The sequence below is a fragment of the Delphinapterus leucas genome, chromosome 6 (assembly GCF_059928025.1).
Source record: "Delphinapterus leucas isolate spDelLeu-1000000601 "Yukka" chromosome 6, BTC_Dleu_Yukka2, whole genome shotgun sequence".
Classification (NCBI taxonomy): Eukaryota; Metazoa; Chordata; class Mammalia; order Artiodactyla; family Monodontidae; genus Delphinapterus; species Delphinapterus leucas.
In genome coordinates this window covers 89804311-89826290 of record NC_143134.1, presented here as the reverse complement: position 1 = coordinate 89826290, position 21980 = coordinate 89804311, and the positions used below count along the sequence as shown (strand labels likewise).

Here is a 21980-nt window from a genome sequence, read left to right as displayed (position 1 = left end):
TTACCCAAGTCCCACAGCTGTGTCACAAGGTGGAGTGCAGCCGTGCTCCGTGGCCTCAAGGCCAGCCCCACTGCCTTCAGCATGGTGCTCAAAAAGGGTCTGGGGAAAGAAGGGAAGGACAGACCTGAGTTCTGGGTCTCCTGAGTGAGCGATGAAGATGCTGTAAACACAGCATGCCACTGCTGGGCTGGTCCGTGTGGCCCATCCTTGCTCAGCCAAGCCCTCCTGGTGCTCTGTGCAGGGAAAGAAAAGGTAGTAACTCTCTCTTCCAGAGGGCCCCACGGTGGGTGTGGGGATGTAAAGAAGTTGCATAACCCCACCCAGTGCCCATCCCTCATCCTCAGCCTCTCCCTGGGGCAAAGACAAGGCCCAGAAGAGTTGACTGATGAGCCAAAAATTAGGGACAGAGCCGGGACCAATGACTCTTGACATCAGTCCTGTCTTTTTCTCTGATTCCACCTGCTGTGTCTGCAATGCCTATATCCCGAGGACCCAGACCTCAGTTTCCTCATTTGTAAAGTGGGAAAATTGTACCTATCTAATAGGATCAAAGATTAAATGAGGTAACACAGGAAAGTGCCCGGCACAGTGCCCGGCAGAAAGTAAATTCTTAACAATCAGTGCATATAGTTATTAGCTGGTTCCAAGAGAAGCGCCTATGTTGCATTATCTTCTCCTTCCCTGCCTTACAAATGGTGTCTCACAGGTCTACAGCTGCAAACTTGGTTGTTAGAAGAAGACCTATTTCTTTAGGAAAAATAAAATAAAATAAAATAGTAGTGCCCCATTGTGGAGATGGTATGACAAAACTAGCACAGCGTGGCTGCATTTTGTGAACATTTTAAATATGCAAGGTAAATATCTTATGAATGTTAAATATTAATAAAGTCTCATTTTCTCTGAATTCTCCCACCTTTTAAAATGTATGTCAAGAAACAAATAACTTCAAAGCTGTCCAGTTAAGCGAGCTGTCAACTGGATTTACAATATTGCCACGTAGGGCATTTTTTTAACTGGTAAACTAATGTTAAGTGTCTCCTCTCGTCTTTTGTCAAGATTAGTCTCAAATTCGGAGAATTTTGAATTATGCCCCGGCAGGACTAGACCCTTCCTGGAATAAGGTGCAGTGGTCCTACACACACCTGTATGTCAACCGGGGCCAACCATTTGGAAATGGCACTTTGACAAAACCCATCAAGAACCATAAGAACCATTTATATACTTTGACCAGTTATTTACTGAGGAATTTATCCTAGTGAAATAATTTCAAAAAAGCAAAGCAAAATGTAAGCACATGAAGATGTTAACTGCAATGTTGTATACAGTTGAGGAAAATGGTAAACACACTCAATCTACAACAAGAGTGGAATGATTTAGTAAATTATGCTTGAGCCCTTGATGGTTCTTCAGCCAATAAAAATGATCATTTTGAAGACTATGTAACAGCATAGATAATGTTTATGTTCAAAGGTTTCATATCAAAGGAGAAAATGCAGAACTGCATTGAGACTCTGGTCCCTACTGTCAGGACAACTTTCTTTCCTTGTTGTCTGGTCCTCACAACAGCCCTCTCAGGTAGACAAAACAGGGTCATTATTTATACTCCTATTATCCAGGGGAGGAGAGACCACAGGGACTCAGATTCTGAACTGGGACAGCTCCTAACACAGAACCTAGTGCTGCCTCAGAGGAGCGTGTCCCTGACTGCGGGCCCAGCAGCAAGCCCCCAGCTCCTGAGTGAGGACAGTGTAAGACAAAGCCCAATTCTCACATACCCTCCCATCTCATCCAGGAGGGGTGGCCCCTGGGGCTTCCTCTTCTTCCTTCTCAGGCTGGGATTTCCCCTCTTGGGCAATTTGGAAGAACCCCAGGCCCGGGTCCCACCTTGCTCTGAGCTGGGCTTATAGGAAGCCCCTTGTGCACAGCTGACCCATGAGGTCATGTGGGAAAACCCTTAGAAACTCTAGTACGTGCTGCAGGTGCTGCTGTTCCGATTATTAAAAACAAGTGTTAATGTGAAATTTTTCCATCATGCAGACACTGTTGGTAATAATATAATCAGCGCTCCCCTCTCCATTGCCACCTTAGGAAATAAAACCTTACGGGGACACTTGAAGCTTCCTGGGTGCGCCTTCCTGATCCCACCCTCTACCTCTGTCACAAAGGTAACCCAAAACATAAAGGGACGTTTATCTATAAATATTAAGTAGTATTGTTTTGCATGCTTTTAAACTTTCAATATGTGGCTTCATATTGTCTTCTATTCATTCAACAAATTCACTTGGCAAATATTTATTGAGTGCCTACTGTATATGAGGCACCCTGGGAATATCAGTGAACAAAACAGACAAGATCACTACTCTTGTGGTGTGTACATTCCCATGGGGTGAACCAAACGATAAGCAAAATTTATGAATTAGAGATAAACTGTATGTTAGAATGTGAGAGGTGCAAAGGGGGAAAACAAGCCAGAGAGGCGGGGGTGGAATGTTGCAATTTTAAGTAGGATCATATCCTTCTATATCTTGCTCATTTACTCCATATTATCTTTTTCTTTTTTATGAATGTACCATCTTTATTCGTTGTCTTGTCAATGAACATTTAAGATTTCTTTTTTTTTTTGGTCATTATAAACAATATTACCATAAGCATTCTTGTAAAAGTCTCTTTGAGTACACTCAGAAGAGGTTTTGGGGGTATAGGTTTGCTGGGTCTAGGGCATCTTCGACTTAACTGAGATAGATGGTACAAATGGCTCTAACTAAGGTGGTTGTACCAATGATTCCCACAAGCAGCGTATGAAGGGTCTAGTAGAGGAACTAGTTCCTCTACCTCTTCTCTAACACTTGGTGGTGTCAGATTTTTTTAAATACCTGCTAATCTGACAAGTATAAAATACTATATCTTTGTTTAAAACTGAATTTCCCAGATAACTACAAAGGTTGAGCATATTTTCATAAGTTTATTCATCACCTGTGTTTTTTCTTTAATGACTAGGAATTTCATTGACTTTTGCCTATTGGTTTTACACCCAGTAATCTTGCTAACTAATAACTGGTCTGTAGATTCCTTTGGGTTTTCTAAATAGACAATCGTATCATCTGCAAACAATGACAGTTTATCTCTTTCTTTTCAAATGTATGCCATTGATTTATTTTCTTTATTAATTTATTTAAAAACTTCTACCACTAAATGTATTAATTTATTTAAGAAAAATAAGTTCAAAAGTACAATGCTGAACAAAAAATGTTATAGTGGGCATCCTTATCTTTTCCTGATTTTAAAGGAAATGTTACTATTGTTCGCACAAGTAATATTTCCTTTAGAAGTTTTTATAGATATCCTTTATCAGTTTAAGGAAATTCCCCTTTATTTCCAATCTGCTTAGAAGGTTATCATCAATCATTATATACTTTTATCAAATACCTTTTCTGTGTCTGCTTAGATGATCATACGTTTTTCTTCTTTAATCTATTAATGTGATAAATTAGCTCTATAGATTTTCTAATATTAAGCCATCTTTGTATTCTTGGAATAAACTCAACTTGGTTATGGTACATTATCTTTTTTTTTTTTTCAAGAAGATGTTGGGGGTAGAAGTTTATTAATTAATTTATTTATTTTTGCTGTGTTGGGTCTTCGTTTCTGTGCGAGGGCTTTCTCTAGTTGTGGCAAGTGGGGGCCACTCTTCATGGCGGTGTGCGGGCCTGTCACTATTGCGGCCTCGCTTGTTGCGGAGCACGGGCTCCAGACGCGCAGGCTCAGTAGTTGTAGCTCACGGGCCTAGTTGCTCCACGGCATGTGGGACCTTCCCGGACCGGGGCTCGAACCCGTGTCCCCTGCATTGGCAGGCAGATTCTCAACCACTGCGCCACTAGGGAAGCCCGGTACATTACCTTTTTTATATACAGTTGAATTATTTTAATAATATGTTACTTAGGATTATTACATCTAAATGTATGAGTGAAATGGGCCTGCAATTTTCCTTTCCTATGCTATACTTGTTTACATTTTTAATTTAGTTAATTAATTTATTTATTTTTGGCTGCCTTGGGGTCTCCGTTGCTGCACACGGGCTTTCTCTAGCTGCGGCGAGCAGGAGCTACTCTTCGTTGTGGTGTGCGGGCTTCTCATTGCAGTAGCTTCTCTTGTTGCGGAGCACAGGCTCTAGGCGCGCAGGTGGGCTCAGTAGTTGTGGCTCGAGGGCTCTAGAGCGCAGGCTCAGTAGTTGTGGCGCATGGGCTTAGTTGCTCCATGGCATGTGTGATCCTCCCGGACCAGGGCTTGAACCCGTGTGCCCTGCACTGGCAGACGGATTCTTAACCACTGCGCCACCAGGGAAGCCCTGTTTAATTTTTACATTAAGATTATACTGTCCTCGGGCTTCCCTGGTGGCGCAGTGGTTAAGTGTCCGCTTGCCAATGCAGGGGACATGGGTTCGTGCCCCGGTCTGGGAGGATCCCGCATGCCGCGGAGCGGTTGGGCCCATGAGCCATGGCCGCTGAGCCTGCGCGTCCGGAGCCTGTGCTCTGCAACGGGAGAGGCCACAGCAGTGAGAGGCCCGCGTACCGCAAAAAAAAAAAAGAAAAAAAAAAAATTATACTGTCCTTAAAGAATGAATTTGGGAATATTCCTTATTTTTCTATTCCCTGGAAGAATTCATATAAGATTGGCTTATCTATTCTTGAAATATTGGTATAATTCACCTAAAGCCATCTGGGCCTTGAATTTTCTTTGTGGGAATGTTTTCAATTATTGCTTCAAATTCTTTGTTTTAGGTCTATTCAGAATATCTTTTTTTTTTCAGTTTTGGTAGGAATTTATGTATTTCTATAATAGAAATATATATAAAAATATATAAAAGACTTCAAATTTGTTGGCATAATGTTGTCGACAGCATTCCATTATTATGTTTTTTCTCAGTAATCTTTTATTTGCAAATACAGCCACATGAAGATAAAACCTCCAGATGGTTGTGTTTTTATCATATTATCTTTTAAACCTGTTTTAACTATAGTTATGTTACTCTTTTCATGTATAATGTCATTTATTTGTATATTTTCTTTTTTTTCCCCTGATCCATCTTCCCAGAGATTTTTCTATTCTGTCTTTTCAAAGAATCAACTCTTAGTTTTATTGGTCTTCATTGCATTTTTATTTTCTATTTTGTTGGTTTCCATTTTGTTTTTTGTCTCTTTACTTATATTGTTTTGGGGTTTATTGTGTTTTTTTAAACTTCTTAGATTTGACACTAAGGTCATTAATTTGCCCTGAGGGCATTTGTCTGCCAGCTGAACTGAGCTGAGCAACAGCTGTTTTGAGAAGACTCTGGGATGAGGGGCACAGATGTGGAGGCCCAGGACCCAGTGGGGGGAGGAAGAGTCTAATCAAGACCCTCCACAGGGAAGCAGGACTCTACACCTAACTTTGGTGCAATGCTGCTTTCTCTCCAAACTATAGCAAACTGTTTAAAAAAGAAAAAACCCACAAGGAGGAGGAAAATAGAGGAGTCATCAGCAACAGCATTTTGGTAGTTGGAAAGTAGATGGACTTAACAGGCCCAAGAAAGCCATATCCCAAAGATGAAAAAGAAGCCTGATTTATACTGCAGAACCATAAAGAGGTCTCAAACCAGGCTCACCAAGCATCTCAGGACTGGGGTTAGTATGGGGTGCGTGGACAGAGAAAAGATCCTACATGTTTGCAGAGAAAAAGTAGGTATATAGAGAGAATTATGGCTGAGAATGGTGTTGGATTTTAAAAACAGCATCAGTGGAAGCCAGAACACAGTGGAGTAACAAGTTCAAAATTCTGAAAGAGAGTTTGTGGTTCAATTGATGATAAAAATGAGCAAATTAAGCCGATGATTAAAACAAGTCAGTTATTTACTCCAGGGAAAACAACATGTTGTGCAGGAAAAGAAAATGATAGTGTTCTGCACAGCTCATTTGACAATAGATTTACAGCCAGAATAAGGCAAATAATGAATATTGATCCAATCAGAATGACAAGTAACAATACTGGGAGGCTGATGACCAGGGGATATGCGTGGGTGTGTGTGGGTGGAGTATGTGCATGTGTTTTATAGGGATTGTGTTTGGGGGAGAGGGTTGGTAAGAGAGCTAAATCCTCTCTTCATGATGAGAAATTATTAGATGATGCCCAAACCTGAAAATTCAAGAAGTAGCAATATAAGCATGTTATTTAAAGAAAACAAGGTAAATATCAGAAAGATTGAAACCTGTATCTCTGGGACTGAGAAAGAGGGGTAGGGTGGTGATAGGGTTGGGGGTTGAGGGGAAGGGGCTTCAGGGAATTGCTGATTTTCATAAGAAACCATGTAAATTTTTCAACTTTGAAAATTATGTGCATGTTTAACTTTGATAAAAATAAAACTGAAATTTAAAGAATTCCAGAAGTGGGATGCCTGGGTCAACAGGCATGCATGTTTTTAAGATCTTACCCACAGCGCTGAACAGTGAGCCCATTTCACCCTCTTCCAGAAGTGAAAGAGTCTCTAATTCCCAGTCCTTGCAGCACCATTGTCAATTTTCAGACCTCTGCCAGTTTTATGATTAAAAAATATATATCCTATTGTGGTTTTAATCTGCATTTCTTTGACTACCAAAGAGTTTTACATAGTTAACATATTTAACCATTTTTAGTTCTTTTTTGATTCATTTCCTGTTACAGTTCTTTGTCCATTTTTATCTTGGAATCTTCATCTTTTTCACCGTTGGTGTATAAGGGCTTTTAAAAATAGTAAGCCTACTAATTCTTGATCTACCACACGTTACAAATATTTCCACATCCCCCTCCCATGGGTCCTTCTGCTTTTAATTTTTTTTTTTTTTTTGCCACACAGCATGTGGGATCTTAGTTCCCCGACCAGGGATATCGAACCCTTGCCCCCTGCAGTGGAAGTGTGGAGTCTTAACCACTGGACTGCCAGGGAAGTCCCTAATTTCCTTTTTTTGATGTGAGGGATTTTTTATTTTTATGTGGTTCAGTCTATCTTTTATGCTTTTTGCCTTGGGATCATGCCTGGAAAAGCCTTGCTCGTTCGTCCATGGGCTTTTACAAATACAGCATTTCTTATTTCGTCTGGTATTCATAAGCAGTATTTCATCGAGTCTAAGTTTTCACATTTTAAATCTCTGAAACTGGGATGTGTTTATAATCACTGGTGCTCAGGTGGCCGTCATTGCCTGCATGCCCCACATCAAAGTGTGCAGAAAGTAAGATAATGGTGAAGCACTCTTTAAGGAATGCTGCATTATCACCTGTCTCCTTTTCCTCCGGGCACAAAGCTAGAACGCTCTTCCCAGCACCCCTGCAGTCCTGTGTGGCCCTGTGACTGGGTTCTAGCCTTTGGATGGTGGGTGGAAATGACATAAGTGGCTTTCCTGCTTGGCCTGTGAAACTCCCATACCACCCTCTCCTCTCTCTGTCTGCTGTCAGAGGATCTAGCAGCAGTTCTAGGTGATGGCAGGACCAGAGGCAGAGGAGTTTAGGTCCATGAAAAGCCTAATGAGAGGTGCTTGTTGACCAGGGGTCCTCATTGTTATTTGGGTGAATAAGGAATAAACTGTTATTGTGTTAAGCTATTGAGATTTGGGGTTTTGTTTGTTAGAGCCGCTAGCATTGCTGATACCTAACTGACATCCTTGTCTTAATTCTGACTCAAATGTGAATCCCTCTAGACTAGAGTTGAGTGTTTTATCATTGAGTATGATGTTGGCTTCTGATTTTAGGTAAACGTACTTTATCTGATGCTTTTTTAAAAAAAAATTAAGTCTTGGTATTGGAGTTATTCTAAGTGTATAAAATTAATTGGAAAATTTTAAACTTTTTTAAGCTCTGGAAAAGGTTAAATAGCATAGGAATTAATTGTTATGTGAAACCTTGACAAGATTCATCCTGAGAATGGCCTGTATCCTTTTGCAAGAGTAGTGCTTGAACAAGCTTTACTTTCTTTTTCTTTTTCAAATTAACTTTTTAAAGTTATTTTTTTTAGAGCAGTTTTAGATTTACAACAAAATTGAGAGGAAGGTACACAGATTTCTCACATATCCCCTGCCATCACACATGCATAGCCTCCCCCATTATCAACATCCCCACTAGTATGGTACATTTTTAACCAAGGATGAACCTACATTAACATATTGTTATCACCCAAAGTCCATAGTTAACCTTAGGGTTTATCTTGGTGTTATACATTGTATGGGTTTGGACAAATGTACGATGACATTTATCCATCATTATAATAACATACATCTTAAAAATCCTAAGTGCCCCACCTATTTATCTTTCTATCACTCCCACCAACCCTTGTCAACCACTGATCTTTTTACTGTCTCCATAGTTTTTCCTTTTCTAGAATGTCTTATAGTTGGAATCATACAGTATATAGCCTTTTCAGATTGGCTTCTTTCCCCTACTAATATGTATTTAAGATTCTTTCAGGTCCTTGACACCATAAAACTCTTAGTAGAGAACACAGGCAAAACATCTTCTGACACAAATTGTACCAATGTTTTCTTAGGTCAGCCTCTCAAGGCAATAGAAATAAAAGCAAAAATAAACAAATGGGACCTAATCAAACTTACAAGCTTTTGACCAGCAAAGGAAACCATAAAGAAAATGAAAAGACAACCTACAAACTGGGAGAAAATATTTGCAAATGATGCAACTGACAAGTTTTCAAAATATACAAACAGCTCATACAACTCATTAACAAAAAAATAAACAACCCAATCGAAAAATGGGCAGAAGACCTAAATAGGCATTTCTCTAAAGAAGACATACACATGGTCAACAGGCACATGAAAGATGCTCAGCATCGCTAATTATCAGAGAAATGCAAATCAAAACTACAGTGAGGTACCACCTCACACTGGTCAGCATGGCCATCATTAAAAAGTCTACAAATAACAAATGCTGGAGAGGGTGTGGAGAAAAAGGAACCCTTCTACACTGTTGGTGGGAATGTAAATTGATACAGCCACTATGAAGAACAGTAAGGAGGTTCCTTAAAAAACTAAAAATAGAGTTGCCATATGATCCTGCAATCCCACTCCTGGGCATACATCTGGAGAAAACTATAATTTGAAAAGATACAGGTACCCCAGTGTCCATTGCAGAACTATTTACAATAGCCAAGACATGGAAACAATCTAAATGTCCACTGACAGATGAATGGATAAAGATGTGGTGTATATATATGTGTGTGTATGTATATATATATATATATATATATATATACATACACACACAATGGAATACTACTCAGCATAAAAAAGAATGAAATAGTGCCATTTGCAACACTATGGATGGACCTAGAGATTATCATACTAAGTACGTCAGTCAGAAAGAGAAAGACAAATACCATATGATATCATTTATGTATGGAATCTAAAATATGACACAAATGAACTTATCTACAAAACAGACTCACAGACATAGAGAACAAATTTGTGGTTGCCAGTGGGGAGGTGGGTGGGGGAGGGATGGAGTGGGAGTCTGGGATTAGTAGATGCAAACTATTATATATAGAATGGATAAACAACAAGGTCCTACTGTATATCACGGGGAACTATATTCAATATCCTGTGATAAACCATAGTGGAAAAGAATATGAAAAAGAATGTATATATATGTATAACTGAGTCACTATGCTGTACAGCAGAAATTAACACAACATTGTAAATCAACTATACTTCAATAAAGTAAATTTTTAAAAAGATTCCTTCATGTCTTTTCATGGCTTGATACCACAGTTCAGACATTCGCCTACTTGAAGGACATCTTGGTTGCTTTCAAGTTTTGGCAATTATGAATAAAGCTGCTATACATATCTGTGTGCAGGTTTTTGTGTGGACTAAGTTTTCAACTCCTTTGGGTAAATACCAAGGCATACGACTGCTAGATCTTACTGTAAGAGTATGTTTACTTTTCTAAGAAACTGCCAAACTGATGAAACTTCCAAAGTATCTGTACCATTTGCATTCCCACCAGCAACGTATGAGAGTCCTGTTACTCCACGTCACCAGCAGCATTTGATGTTGTCAGTGTTCCAGATTTTGGCCATTCTAATATGCGTGTAGTGGTATCTCACTGTTTCTTTAATCCGCATTTTTCCCGATGACATATGATGTGAAGCATCTTTTCATATGCTTATTTGCCAACTGTTTATCACCTTTGGTGAGGTGTCTGTTAAGATCTTTGGCCCATTTTTTAACCAGGTAGTTTTTTTATCATTGAATTTCAAGAGTTCTTTGTATATTTTGGATACAAGTCCTTTATCAGGTGTGTCTTTTGCACATATTCTTTTTCAGTCTATGGCTTGTTTTCTGACTCTTTTGATATTATGTTTTGCAGAGCAGAAGTCTTTAATTTTAATGAAGTCCAGCTTATCGATTACTTCTTTCCTGGATTGTGTCTTTGGTGTTGTATCTGAAAAGGCATCACATCACCATACCCAAGCTCATCTAGGTTTCTCTTCAAATTAATTTTTTTTCTTAGTGTAAAATACAAATAATAGAAAAGAGAAAGTCACCCATAGTTCTACTTCCCAGGGATAAACACTGAGAGAATTCTGGTGTATATCCTTTCAAATACACACTCACATTCACACATTTACTTACATAAATGGGGTCATTCTCTACATATACTGATTTGCAATCTGTTTTTTTTACACCTAACAATATATTGTACATATTTTCCACAATAATATATCTATTTAATTTTTATATATTTATTTTTCAGATTCCAAAAGTAACATATGTTCATTTATAGTTCAAGTATTACAGAAATATACAATGTAGAAAGTGAAAGTTTTCCAATTTCTTATATGGCCTCTTTTTGAGTTGACCTTGTAAATGTTTATTTTCATATAAAATGATTCATTTTGTAAACCTTTCAAACTTAATTGTTTAGAGCTACAGTCTTAAAAGAAAATCTCTACCGCATTTAAGATCTATCACCTCTCACCAGACAGAACCATTCAAGGAGCTTTTCACCCAGTTCCCCCCATCTCCTCCAACTTCCAACATCTACCTGTTTTTCAAAGTTCTGCTAAAATGTGGCTCCTCCAAGGAAACTTCCAGCTTCCTAAGTCAGAATCAGTCTCCCCCATCCCTGCCCCTAGACACTGCTTCCTGCAGCACGAGGTTTTTACATCTCCACACGCATTTAAATGCCAGTAGAGGCAGCATGAGGTAGTGGAAAGAACGTGGACAGAGCTGGGCTTTAGTCTGAGCCTCACCACTTTCTAGCTGGGACCTTGGGCCCCTCATTTAACCTCTCTGAACATCAGGACTCTCATCTGTAAAGTGGGATAATGATCATACCTACCTCCCAGGTCCCAGGTGCTTATTACCCTATTTGATATGTGAATGCTTCCCCTGCTGGCTCCCAAGGGCAGGGTCCAGAGCAAGGGTCTTGGAAATCCCAGGAAACATTGACTTGAAATCCCCAGAGGAAGCCCTGAGAGGCCGTGTACAGAACCTGGCGGGTGGGTGCAAATCACCCCACAGTCAGTTTTCCCTTTCTCTGGAGAAGCCCTAAACTGTTTTCTCATGCTCTCATTTGCTGCCTGGCTTGGCCTCCAGCCTGAGGAGTGGAAGAAGGCCAGAGAAGTAATAAGTAAAAGCTGCTTCTGCTCAAAAAATTAAAAATAGAATTACCATCTGATCCAGCAATCCCACTTCTTGAGTATATACCCAAAAGAGTTGAAAGCAGGGACTTGAAGAGACACTTCTGTTCACAGCAGCAGTATTCACAATAGCCAAACTATGGAAGCAACCCAAGTATCCCTCAGTGGATGAATGGATAAACGACACGTGGTGTATACATACAATAGAATATTATTCAACCTTAAAAAGGAAGGAAATTCTGGGGGAATTCCCTGGTGGCCTAGTGGTTAGGATTCCAGGCTTTCACTGCTATGGCCAGGGTTCAATCCCTGGTCAAGGAACTGAGATTCTCGCCCCCCCCCCAAAAGGAAGGAAATTCTGACATATGCTAACATACTATAACATGGATGAACCTTGAGGACATTACACTAAGTGAAATAAGCCAGGCACAATAAGCCAGGGATTTCCAAGCCACCATCTAGAGAACAGTGTCCCGTGGGTGGCACAGAGCCCTCACCTCTGAATCCCCAGCAGACTTTGCCCACTGCCTTCTCCACACAGCAGATGCCAAGCAGGAGGTGGGAGTGCATGATGTCCCAGCTCCCTCCCAGCTCTGATGAGCTGAGAATTAGAGAGGATGGAAACGTGGGATTTTAAAAAGTAGATAGAGAATTAAAAATACAATTGAAAATAATGCTCACTATTCCAAGATTAAAAGCATTCTTTAGAAACTGGGCTTTATTAGAGGACATGCTTCCTGCCTTGTGCAGGAGAGAGGGAACTGGGTCACCCGTGCTCTCCGTAGGGGGCAATCAGGTGAAATGATTATGAAGTATGTCAAATAAATGGTCCTTTTTTCTCCCAAGGAGATAAGGAAAGGTAATTTGGTCTGTCAGTCGCGCACACAGAAGACGTCATGGTCAACTGCATTAATACTGAATACTTTGTCCAGAGTCACAGAGCTAAAAGAAATTACAGAATCTTTCTCCTGTGAATTCTGGCATGACTCTCAGCAGACCCTTCCCCACCTGAATTCACAAGAGAGAGGAATAATAAAAGGCAGGGTCTACAGTGGGACCCAGAGCTTGCCGGGCTGCTCCAGGCGTGGTGGCCAGAGCCGGTGCTTTCCTCGCACACCTGTGACCCATTGTCCCAGCCCTTCCTGGGTCCTGTTTCAGCCAGATAAAATTCTAGCTGTTTCCTGTGGATCCCTGTGCCTCTCTGCCTGGGGCCACTGTTCCTGTTCCTCCCTCATCTGCACTGTCAAAGCCCACCCACCCATCCTCGCTGGATCCCGGTTGCCTTCCCCTCCTCTGACTGCACTCCTGGCACCCTCACCTTTTTCTCCAGTTGTTATGGGGATTTTGTGTCTGTATCTTCCTTCCCTAACCTCCCAGACCTCCCAGAGGAGAGACTCAGTCAGGCAGAATAGTGGATTTTTTTCTTTTCTTTCTTTCCTTTTTGGAATTGGTGGTGGTGAAGGGGTGCTGTCAAGGCTGGGGTGGGCATTGGGATGCTCTCTAAATTCATCGTCAAGTTGTTGCGTTTCAAAAGGCAGTCTTTACCTCCACCCCCTCTAGCAGGGGGGTCAGGGAGCCCCGCACCCAGAGCCCTTACCCAGTGGCTGGACAAAGCCTCTTCCCTTCTCTGTTTTTGGGGACTTTTTCGGTCTCTGGAACAATTAAACCTCTTTTCAATGCAGTTATATTCCCTCATGTAATAGGCTGTTTTACCCAATTAATTTTATTTTCAGTTAATTATGTATTAACAGTTTAAGAAAATGAATATTTTCTCAGTTCCTTAAACTAAGCCATTAAATATGTATTTATTCCTTTTTTAAAATGCACGTCCGTTATCTCCTGCAGATGGAGAAGACCGGTTTGGAGCCATCTGGGCCTCTGAAACAGACCCTTATACAAAGGTGCCTTCTTGGCTGTATGGGCTGGGCTCACGGGGGCTGGGAAGGACCTGTGGTGAGGGCCACGGCATGTGGTGGAGATCTGGGCCTCATAGGTGAGAGGCGGTCATTGTCAGACTGTCACAGCTTGGCGGCATTTGGGGTTAGGGGAGGTGGGTGCAGCTGAGAGTCAAGTGTGTGAGGATGTGTGAAGGTGAAACCAGCACCTGGAGGATTGTGGCTAAAGGAATAAACCTCCTCTGGGTGGTTTGGTGAAAACCTCCCGGATGACAGCACAGCGGGTCCCATGGGACCCAGACTCGCCAAGGTGTGTGACCTTGGGCCAGTCAGCAAGCTTAAGCAGCCTCAGCTCCCTGGGTCTGTGGTAAGTACAGCTGTGCTGTGTCCTTCTTGCTCTGACATGCTGCGAGCCTGTGGATCACCAGAGGTTGCCCCAAATCTCCTATTCACATAGTGAGGGCAGGTGAAGGCCAAGGCTGTTCTACCAGGTGACAGCCCTTCCAGCTCCAAGACCCAAAGTCAGGGGAGAGATGCAACTTTGTCCCACTGCTCCCTGTGGATGGAGGTGCCCAGTGACCGTCTCTACCAGGAATCAGCAAACTGAGGCCTGTTGGCCAGATCCTGCCAGGTGTATATTTCTGCATGACTTGAGAGCTAAGAATGATTTTTCCATTGTGAAATAGTTGGAAAAAAATCAAAAGGAGAATACTATTGTGTGACACGTGGAAATTATATGAAATTACAGTGTTTGTAAATAAAGTTTTATAGGAATGCAGCCAGGTTCATTTGTTTACTCATTGTGGTGCTTTTGTGCTACAACAGGAGAAATGAAAGTCATGACAGAGACAATGTGGCCTGCTAAGCCTAAAATATTTACTATCTGGCTCTTTACAGAAAAAAGTGTGTCAGCTCCTGATCTATAGTACTTTTCTGTGGCAATTACAAGGAGAATTTTCTTTACAGCAAACTAGATGGGATATTCCAGTTGTTTTTTGTCATGAGATTTGATAATTCACTTGATAAAAATGTAAGCACATTCTCGGTTGGGTCACTGAGGAAAAAGAGATAAATCAGATCTAGTCCCTACAAGGGAGCTCCCAGTCTGATAGGGAGACAGGCAGGTGTGTATGTATGTAAATTGCAATATAGAGGGATTAGCTCCACACTGTATATTTTTCACAAGATTCTTGGAAGCATAGAGGAGGGAATGACTAACTGCTGGGGAAATCAAAGAGGGCTTCTGAGAGGAGGTGATGATTGAGCACCCTACTACTTTCAGCTGAACAGAATGTGTATTATATAAGTCTAGGATGCCCCCTATGGTTACATAGTGCATACCTGCACAACTGAAGAGGGAAGCCCTGCTGAATGGATCTTGAAGGACTCTTGGTTGCAAGTGAGAAGTACCTAACTCACTTGAACCTAGGCAATCATGGAATTCATTGGCTCCTGAAAGGTAGAAGTCTGGGTGTAACCAGGCATGGCTTATGTGGGGGCTCAGGCAGTCAGGGCCTTGTCTCTCCCCATCTTTTGGCTCTCCTTGGCTTTCTTCTTTCCATGAGTTAGGAAACATGGTGCTGGGCAGCCCAGATATACAACCTCCCAGCAAGACAAGGCTATCCAGAGGAAGCCCTCTTTCTCCCAGGGACTATGCAACAATCCCAGGAAAGAATTCTGATTGGCTGCTTGAGTCACATGCCCACTCCCGAACCAACCACTGTGCTGATGGGTGGGGTGGAGTGGTCCTTGATATCACCTCCCTCAGATAGCCTGGGATGGAGGGTGGAGCCATCATAACTGACAGCCTCCTGGAGTCGAGGAGGCGTGGCTCTCCCAAAGAAACTTGCAAACAAAACCACATATCCAGCACAAAGTGTGAGAAAGACCTCTTCCAGCAGACTAGGCAGGAAAAGTCTGCAGTCAGGACACTGCCAGTTCTATCCCCAGGGTCTCTACAATGCATGAGGCCACCATGAGCAGCGGCCCTTGAGAAGTACTGCTGGGCAGCCCTGCCCATTCCAGTCTGGGAGGACTGTTGACCTCTGAACCCAGTTGGGGAAGAAAAAGCAAGCATCCCCCTCCCCACCTCTTCTCTAGGCTGTTAGAACTCAAAGCATGGTTGGAGTTCACTTATTTGATCCATGGAGCTCTTTAAAATAATAACAAGACCATCCACTGACTGGGAGATACTATTTACCAAAGACATATCTGATAAAGGACTGCTATTCAAAATATACAAAGAACTCTTAAAACTCAACAAGCAAACAAATTACTGGTTAAAAAATGGGCCAAGGACCTTAACAGACACCTCATCAAAGAAGATAAACAGATGACAAATAAGCATATCAAATGATGCTCTTAGGGCTTCCCTGGCGGCGCAGTGGTTGAGAGTCTGCCTGCCGATGCAGGGGACACGGGTTCGTGCCCCGGTCCGGGAAGATCCCACATGCCGCGGAGCGGCTGGGCCCGTGAGCCATGGCCGCTGAGCCTGTGCGTCCGGAGCCTGTGCGCCGCAACGGGAGAGGCCACAACAGTGAGAGGCCCGCGTACCGCAAAAAAAAAAAAAAAAAAATATATATATATATATATATATAAAATAAAAATATTGTCTTAAAAAAAAGGGTAACAAGAGCTCATAAGTTAAAATACACCACCTTTCTTTTAAAAGCTCTTTTGCTCAGCCACAAACCATGGGAATTAAATTTTGTAGTGCATTTAACAGACAATGAACATCGAGCAAGGTCACAAATACATGTTGAGATTACAAGACAAGACACTGAACAGAAACCAGCAATCATCGGCAGTCTTGTGATGGCTGCCTGGCCTGGAGACGCACATCTAACATCACCCTTGCATGTGCCAGCCGGCACCTCTCTCACTGTCCCCTCTGCTCTTTACATGGCACCATTTCTTAAAGGGGGGTCACTGCAGGGCAGGAAGAATGATACACGTGTGCCTTGTGTGTTTCTTATGTATTTAAAAATACAGGTAAGAAGGATGTCACTGGCATCTTTTTGGCTTTTAGATCTGAGTGACATCATTTGAGAAACACCGTTCTTGTCCAATCCCCCAACCATTTAGTCCGACCGTCTAGTTTTATAGATGGTGAAACCGAGGCCCAGAGATCCACAGGGACTCTTGAAAGTGATTTCAACAGCCAGGACTGGCTCTGAGAATCCTGGTCTGGCACATTTGAATTCAGTCAAATGAGGAACGTAGGAAGGTGTGCAGGCGGTGCTGCTTCGAAGGGGCCTTGGGAACATTCTGGCTCAATCTTCTTGGTTAAGGGTGGGAAACACTGCTTTCCTTGACCTCAAAGATTCAGGCTCTACCAAGTTGTTCACTTAAGCGTTATTTGAGAAAACTTTTAAACAAATTAAATATGGCATGTCCCCATTTAATGGTATGTCTATGAAAAGTGGTACATCTATGAAAAACTCTACTGCCATTAAAAATGAAAATTAGGAGCATGGTAGATTGATGACAGTAATTGCTGCTACGATTACTGACCTCCCTGTATTGACACCCTTTACCCTGAAATTTGCAGTCCTTCCCACTCTGACTCTGGGCTGTTTTTGTGATTTGCTTTGACCCACAGAATGTGATGGAGGGTAAGACACGTGGCACAGTCCCCCCTGTTGCCCAGGCAATAGCTGGCCAGTCACAAGACATGTGAATGAGGCCATCTTAGACCCACCAGCTGACCCACCAGCTGACCACAGATGCGTAAACAACCCCAATCAAGACCAGCTGGGCCTGCCCAGATCAGCAGAACTGCCCACTTGACCCACAGACTCATGAGCAATAATAAATCTTGTTTTAAGCCATGAATTTTGAGTTGGATTGTTATAGCAACAGCTGATGGATACAGAGGTATTATTGAGAGGGGAGATGGAAGCATGTGGAAGAAGATAAAAAACGGGCCCAAACAGTATGAGCTATACCATGTGATATGGAGATAAGCCACACAGCAGTAGTCCATGCCCACCCACGCTAATGGAAAATACTGGATAGAAACACACCCAATATCTCAGGATGATATTAAGGGATGGCTGGGGGTAATTTTATTTTTCTTCTTTACTCTTTTCCAAATTTCCTCTGATGGTCTTATGTAACTTTTATAAAATTCCTTTTTATAAAATTAAGTGCAGGCTGGTCCCACTCAGGACTGTCATGCTAGAAGTGGCAACGGGCCCAAGAACTTCTTTGGAGGAGTCCACTCAATCATCCATGCCACCACCAGAACAAGCCCCTACTGTGGCCAAAGACCAGCTACTGTCACAGGCAAAAAAAAAAACCCTTTGTTCAGACTTTGACCCCGCATATGAGCAAACCCCGAATCCCTTTCTTCCCTGCCCCGCAGTACTGCGATACTAAGAGACTCACTTTGCATTCTCACTTGCAGTTCCTTCTGGACCGCCGTGCTGGCCTGGCCGGGTCTCCCCCCCGTCCTCCTCTGTAATGATTCTCCCCGTCCATCTCAGCATATGCACATCCCCCAACACTGCAGGTTCAGCTCTAGTCCTGCTCCTCCGGGAAGCAGCTCTGGTCTCCCCGCTGGACACTCCATTCTGAGGTTCCAGAACACTTCCCTGGACCACGTTCAAGTCTCCTTCCCACCGAGTGGCATTCATGCCCATATTTCATCTCTTTGTCCAAACTTTGAGCGCAGTGAGGACGGAGTCACCACATGACCCTGTTCATCTTGGTGTCCCCCAGCCCCACCTCAGGGGCTGCAACAAGGCCAGGAATAAAGGAGACATCGAACAGAGAGAGAAATTTGGAAACAATCTATTCTAACCCTCTTGGTTTATAAATGGGGAGAGTCGAGGTGTGCCTGGTCCACATGTAGTGGCAGAGACAGAACTTGGACTCGCATCTCTTGAGCTGCATCCGGTATTCCTCCCACCAGGCGCCCAGCCCCCAGCAAGGTTGGGGACCAGGGTGAGGCCAGCCCATGTGAAGGGTGCAGTTGAAAGAAACACTCCCTGCCGGGGCTAAGCCTGCACTTCCACAGCCAGGAGAGTGAGGGCCTCCGATTCCTCACTTGCCCCCGTGGGCCCGGCCTGCTACAGGCTGAGCACCTGCGTGAGTGTCCTGTGACAGCTGCGCTGCCCCGGGTCTGGACTGGCTTCACCGCTCTGCAGCAGAAGTGCCATCACAACACCCTTCCCACGGACGTGGAAAGGGTGCGGAGTGAGAACACGCGCGGGTTCAACGTCTGGGGCAGCTGCCTTGGGAGGTACAATCGGAGGAGCTGTGGTCACCACCCATTCCCCACTGAAGCGCGATTCGGTTTTATTTGCTGTTGTTGTTGATGACATGACTCCTCTCTGCACACACACACACACACACACACACACACACACACACACACTCTATCCCACTGGGTGGACTTAATAAAGGACAGGGAAATTAGGAGTCTTCAGGAATGGATGGTGAAGAGGCAGTCTTCATCCCTTCAGAAACTGAGGTTAGATATTTTAAAGATTTATGAATATCAAAGGAACTTTCAGTCTCATTTGGAAACAGAGCAGAGTAAAATTTCAATTTTAAATCTATGTTACCTCTTTATATGTATAAAATGCCTTCAGAATTTCCCAGGAGGATATACTTATACTTCTGTTTAGAGATTTTTGTTTTGTTTTGTTAGTGGGGGTAATGAACTTAGGAGACTCAGAAAAGCAGGAAGAGGCATTAGGGACAGTCGAGTCCAGGCTACAGCTGAGAGAGTGAGACCCTCAGGAGAGGGTCCTTGCCCCAGGGCCCCGACTCCCCAGCCAGGAGGGGAGAGCGGGGGAGACACCGGTTCTCGGCCTTCATACGTTCATTCCACAGCTGCCATCGAGTGTCTCCTCTGTGCCAGGCACCTTCTGGGCACCGGGACAGAGCCGGGGACCAGCGGAGGTCCATCCCTGTGGGCTTACCTGCTGGAGGACAGCGGTGAGCACGGTGAAGGAAGTCAAACTCGCGAGGTGAGAGAGAGGGTGCAGGTGGGGGCTTCATGCCAGGTGGTCAGTGAAGATCTCCTCGAGGAGGTGACTGCTGAGCTGAAACCTGTGGGGAGAGAATGAGGGGAGGTGACTCCGAGTTGAGAGGAGGGCAGACGGAAGGCCAGTGTGGCTGGAGGGGCGTGAGGGAGAGAAGCTGCTGCAAGGTGGGTGGGGTGGGCTGAGGTATGGGACTGTATTGCATTCCATGCGCCACAGCCAGCTCATTCCCAACTCTGAGGCTCCTCTCCTCATGACAGGGTGGCTTGGATGCTCCCAACCCAGGGGAGTTTCTCAAGAGAAAACGTGCTCTGTGCAGGCAGCAGTGGGAGGGGAGCCCCGGGAGGCGTGTGTACCAGGGGAGCCAACTTCGGGGGACATGGGGCCTGGGGGAGACCTGCCCACAGCACAGAGAGCCCAGCGGGGCTCTCAGGCTCCATCAAGACTCAGCAGGGCCAACCCAGGGCAAAGTGGGCAGATGAGGGACGTGGCCTTGAGGGCAAAGCCAGGGCCCGTGAGGGAAGCTGCAGGGGTGCAGAGGCTAGTGCACGTGAGACAGTTTTCTCAGAGCCATTCATACTGTGGGGAACAGTATGGCACTTCCTGAAAAATGTAAGCAGAGAATTACCATATGATCCAGCAAGCCCACCTCTGGCTATATACCCCAAAGAACTGAAAGTAAGGACTTGAAGAGATATGTGCACACTCACGTTCACATCAGTATTATTCACAATAGCCAAAAGGTGCAAACACCCAAATGTCCATCAACAGATACACAGATAAACAAAATGCAGTATATACACACAGTGGAATATTATTCAGCCACAAAAAAGAATGAAATGCTGGCACAGGTGACAACATGACGAACCTTGAAGACATCACGCTGAGTGAAATAAGCCAGGCGCAGGAGGACAAGCACTGTGTGATCCTCCTTATATGAGGTACCGAGAGTAGTCGAATTAATTGAGACAGAAAGTAGAATGGTGGCTGCCAGGGGCTGGGGGAGGAGAGAATGGGGAGTTAGTGTTAACGGGTTTAGAGAGTCAGCTTGGGAAGATAATATAAGTTCTGGAGATGGATAGTGGTGATAGTTATGCAACATTATGAACGTACTTAATGCCACTAAACTGTACACTTTAAAATGGTTGAAATGGTATATTTTATGTATATTTACCACATTAAACAACAAAAAAGCTCTTCACAGTGACTTGGGCTGGCTTGGGAAGCAGTTATCTGTCCACCAGTGGAGGTGTGCAAGAGAGGCTGGACACTTTCTGGATGCTGGGGAGGGAGTATAAAGCCAAGGGAACAGAGTGCAGGTCATCCTGGGATGTGGGTCAGGACATAACACACGAGGGCCGACATGTCTTGAGCCCTTACTGTGTGCGGGCCTGAGATTAGGCTTCATGTACATTATCCCTTTCTGTCCTGGGGCCATGAGGCAGGGTCAGGATTCCCCTCATTGGGCAGATGGGATGCAGCTCCAGAGAGTGTTGGTCATTGCTGCCCACCAAGACCCTCTTCCATGGAGGATCAGCTGCCTGGCCTCAGCTGCAGAGACGGGCCCCACCCAGGGTCACACTCCTCCCCAGGCAGCCTGCATCTATGTATGACTCACCTATGTGGGGCTGCTAAGGCCTGGCCGGCTCTGCTCCGTGTAACTCCAGACACCTTTGACATTCTACCTTCAGGGGTCTCCCCTCTTTATGGAGCCTGCCTAGTAGCTAGCATCTTCCCTCTGCCCTCCCCTGCTTCCTCCCTGCCCTTCCTCAGGTATTGATCCAAGAACCTCCTCCATAAACTTCCTGCTTGCTGAACTCGTCAGGGTCAGCTTCAGGAACCCCACCTGCAGTGTTTGCCAAGGTCACTCAGCTGGGTAATGGGAGGGGAGGCTGGGGCCAGCGAAGGGCATCTGACATTGTCAGACAGAGGGAAGCTCTGCTAACCCTTAGGAGGATAGGTCAGAGCTTCTTGGGTGACTCTGGTCCTCAGCACCCTGCCAGCCCAAGGCCGAGTGCGCCTCACACTTGTATTACCCCTAGTGCCCCTCGTGTAATAGCAGAACCACACCACGAATGACACTGGTGCTAAATTCTAATAGCCAGCCTGGCAGGTTAATGGCCTCTTATACATTTAAATTGGCTGTGATCCCTTTGGGAACTGTAATTTTATTCACAGAGATTGTGCTACCTAATTTGAAATCAGCAAACTGTACTTAAGAGATATGGTGGCTCCTGTGGTTTCTTCTCTCCCTCCTCTTGTCCTGTCTGGTTTGGGGGCCCAGGCTGCCCAAGGGCATACAAGGTGGCACTGTCACCTCTGATCTTTTTGTCTCCACTGAGTAGAGAATGTGGGGGCTGAAGTCAGCTGAAACCGACAGGAAGTCAGACTGTGCTCTGACTTCCACTCTGTGACCTGGACAAACCACATAACGGC

General features: G+C 44.1%; 1 protein-coding gene across 4 annotated transcripts in view; it reads right to left on the bottom strand.

Moving 5' to 3' along the window:
• Window positions 1-21980, bottom strand: part of GRHPR (glyoxylate and hydroxypyruvate reductase) — an 82824-nt gene that overhangs the window by 41018 nt on the left and 19826 nt on the right. For 3 of the 4 annotated variants that reach the window (XM_089913419.1, XM_089913416.1, XM_089913418.1), the window contains exons 2-3: window positions 19482-19611; window positions 5-233 (exon numbers count right to left, since the gene is read on the bottom strand). In XM_089913419.1, coding sequence (XP_089769545.1) covers window positions 5-233; window positions 19482-19560 — 308 coding nt within the window. In that variant the 5' untranslated portion in view covers window positions 19561-19611. Of the gene's footprint in view, window positions 1-4; window positions 234-19481; window positions 19612-20412; window positions 20489-21980 lie in introns of those variants that run through there. The other variant, XM_089913417.1, reaches the window with a different exon arrangement.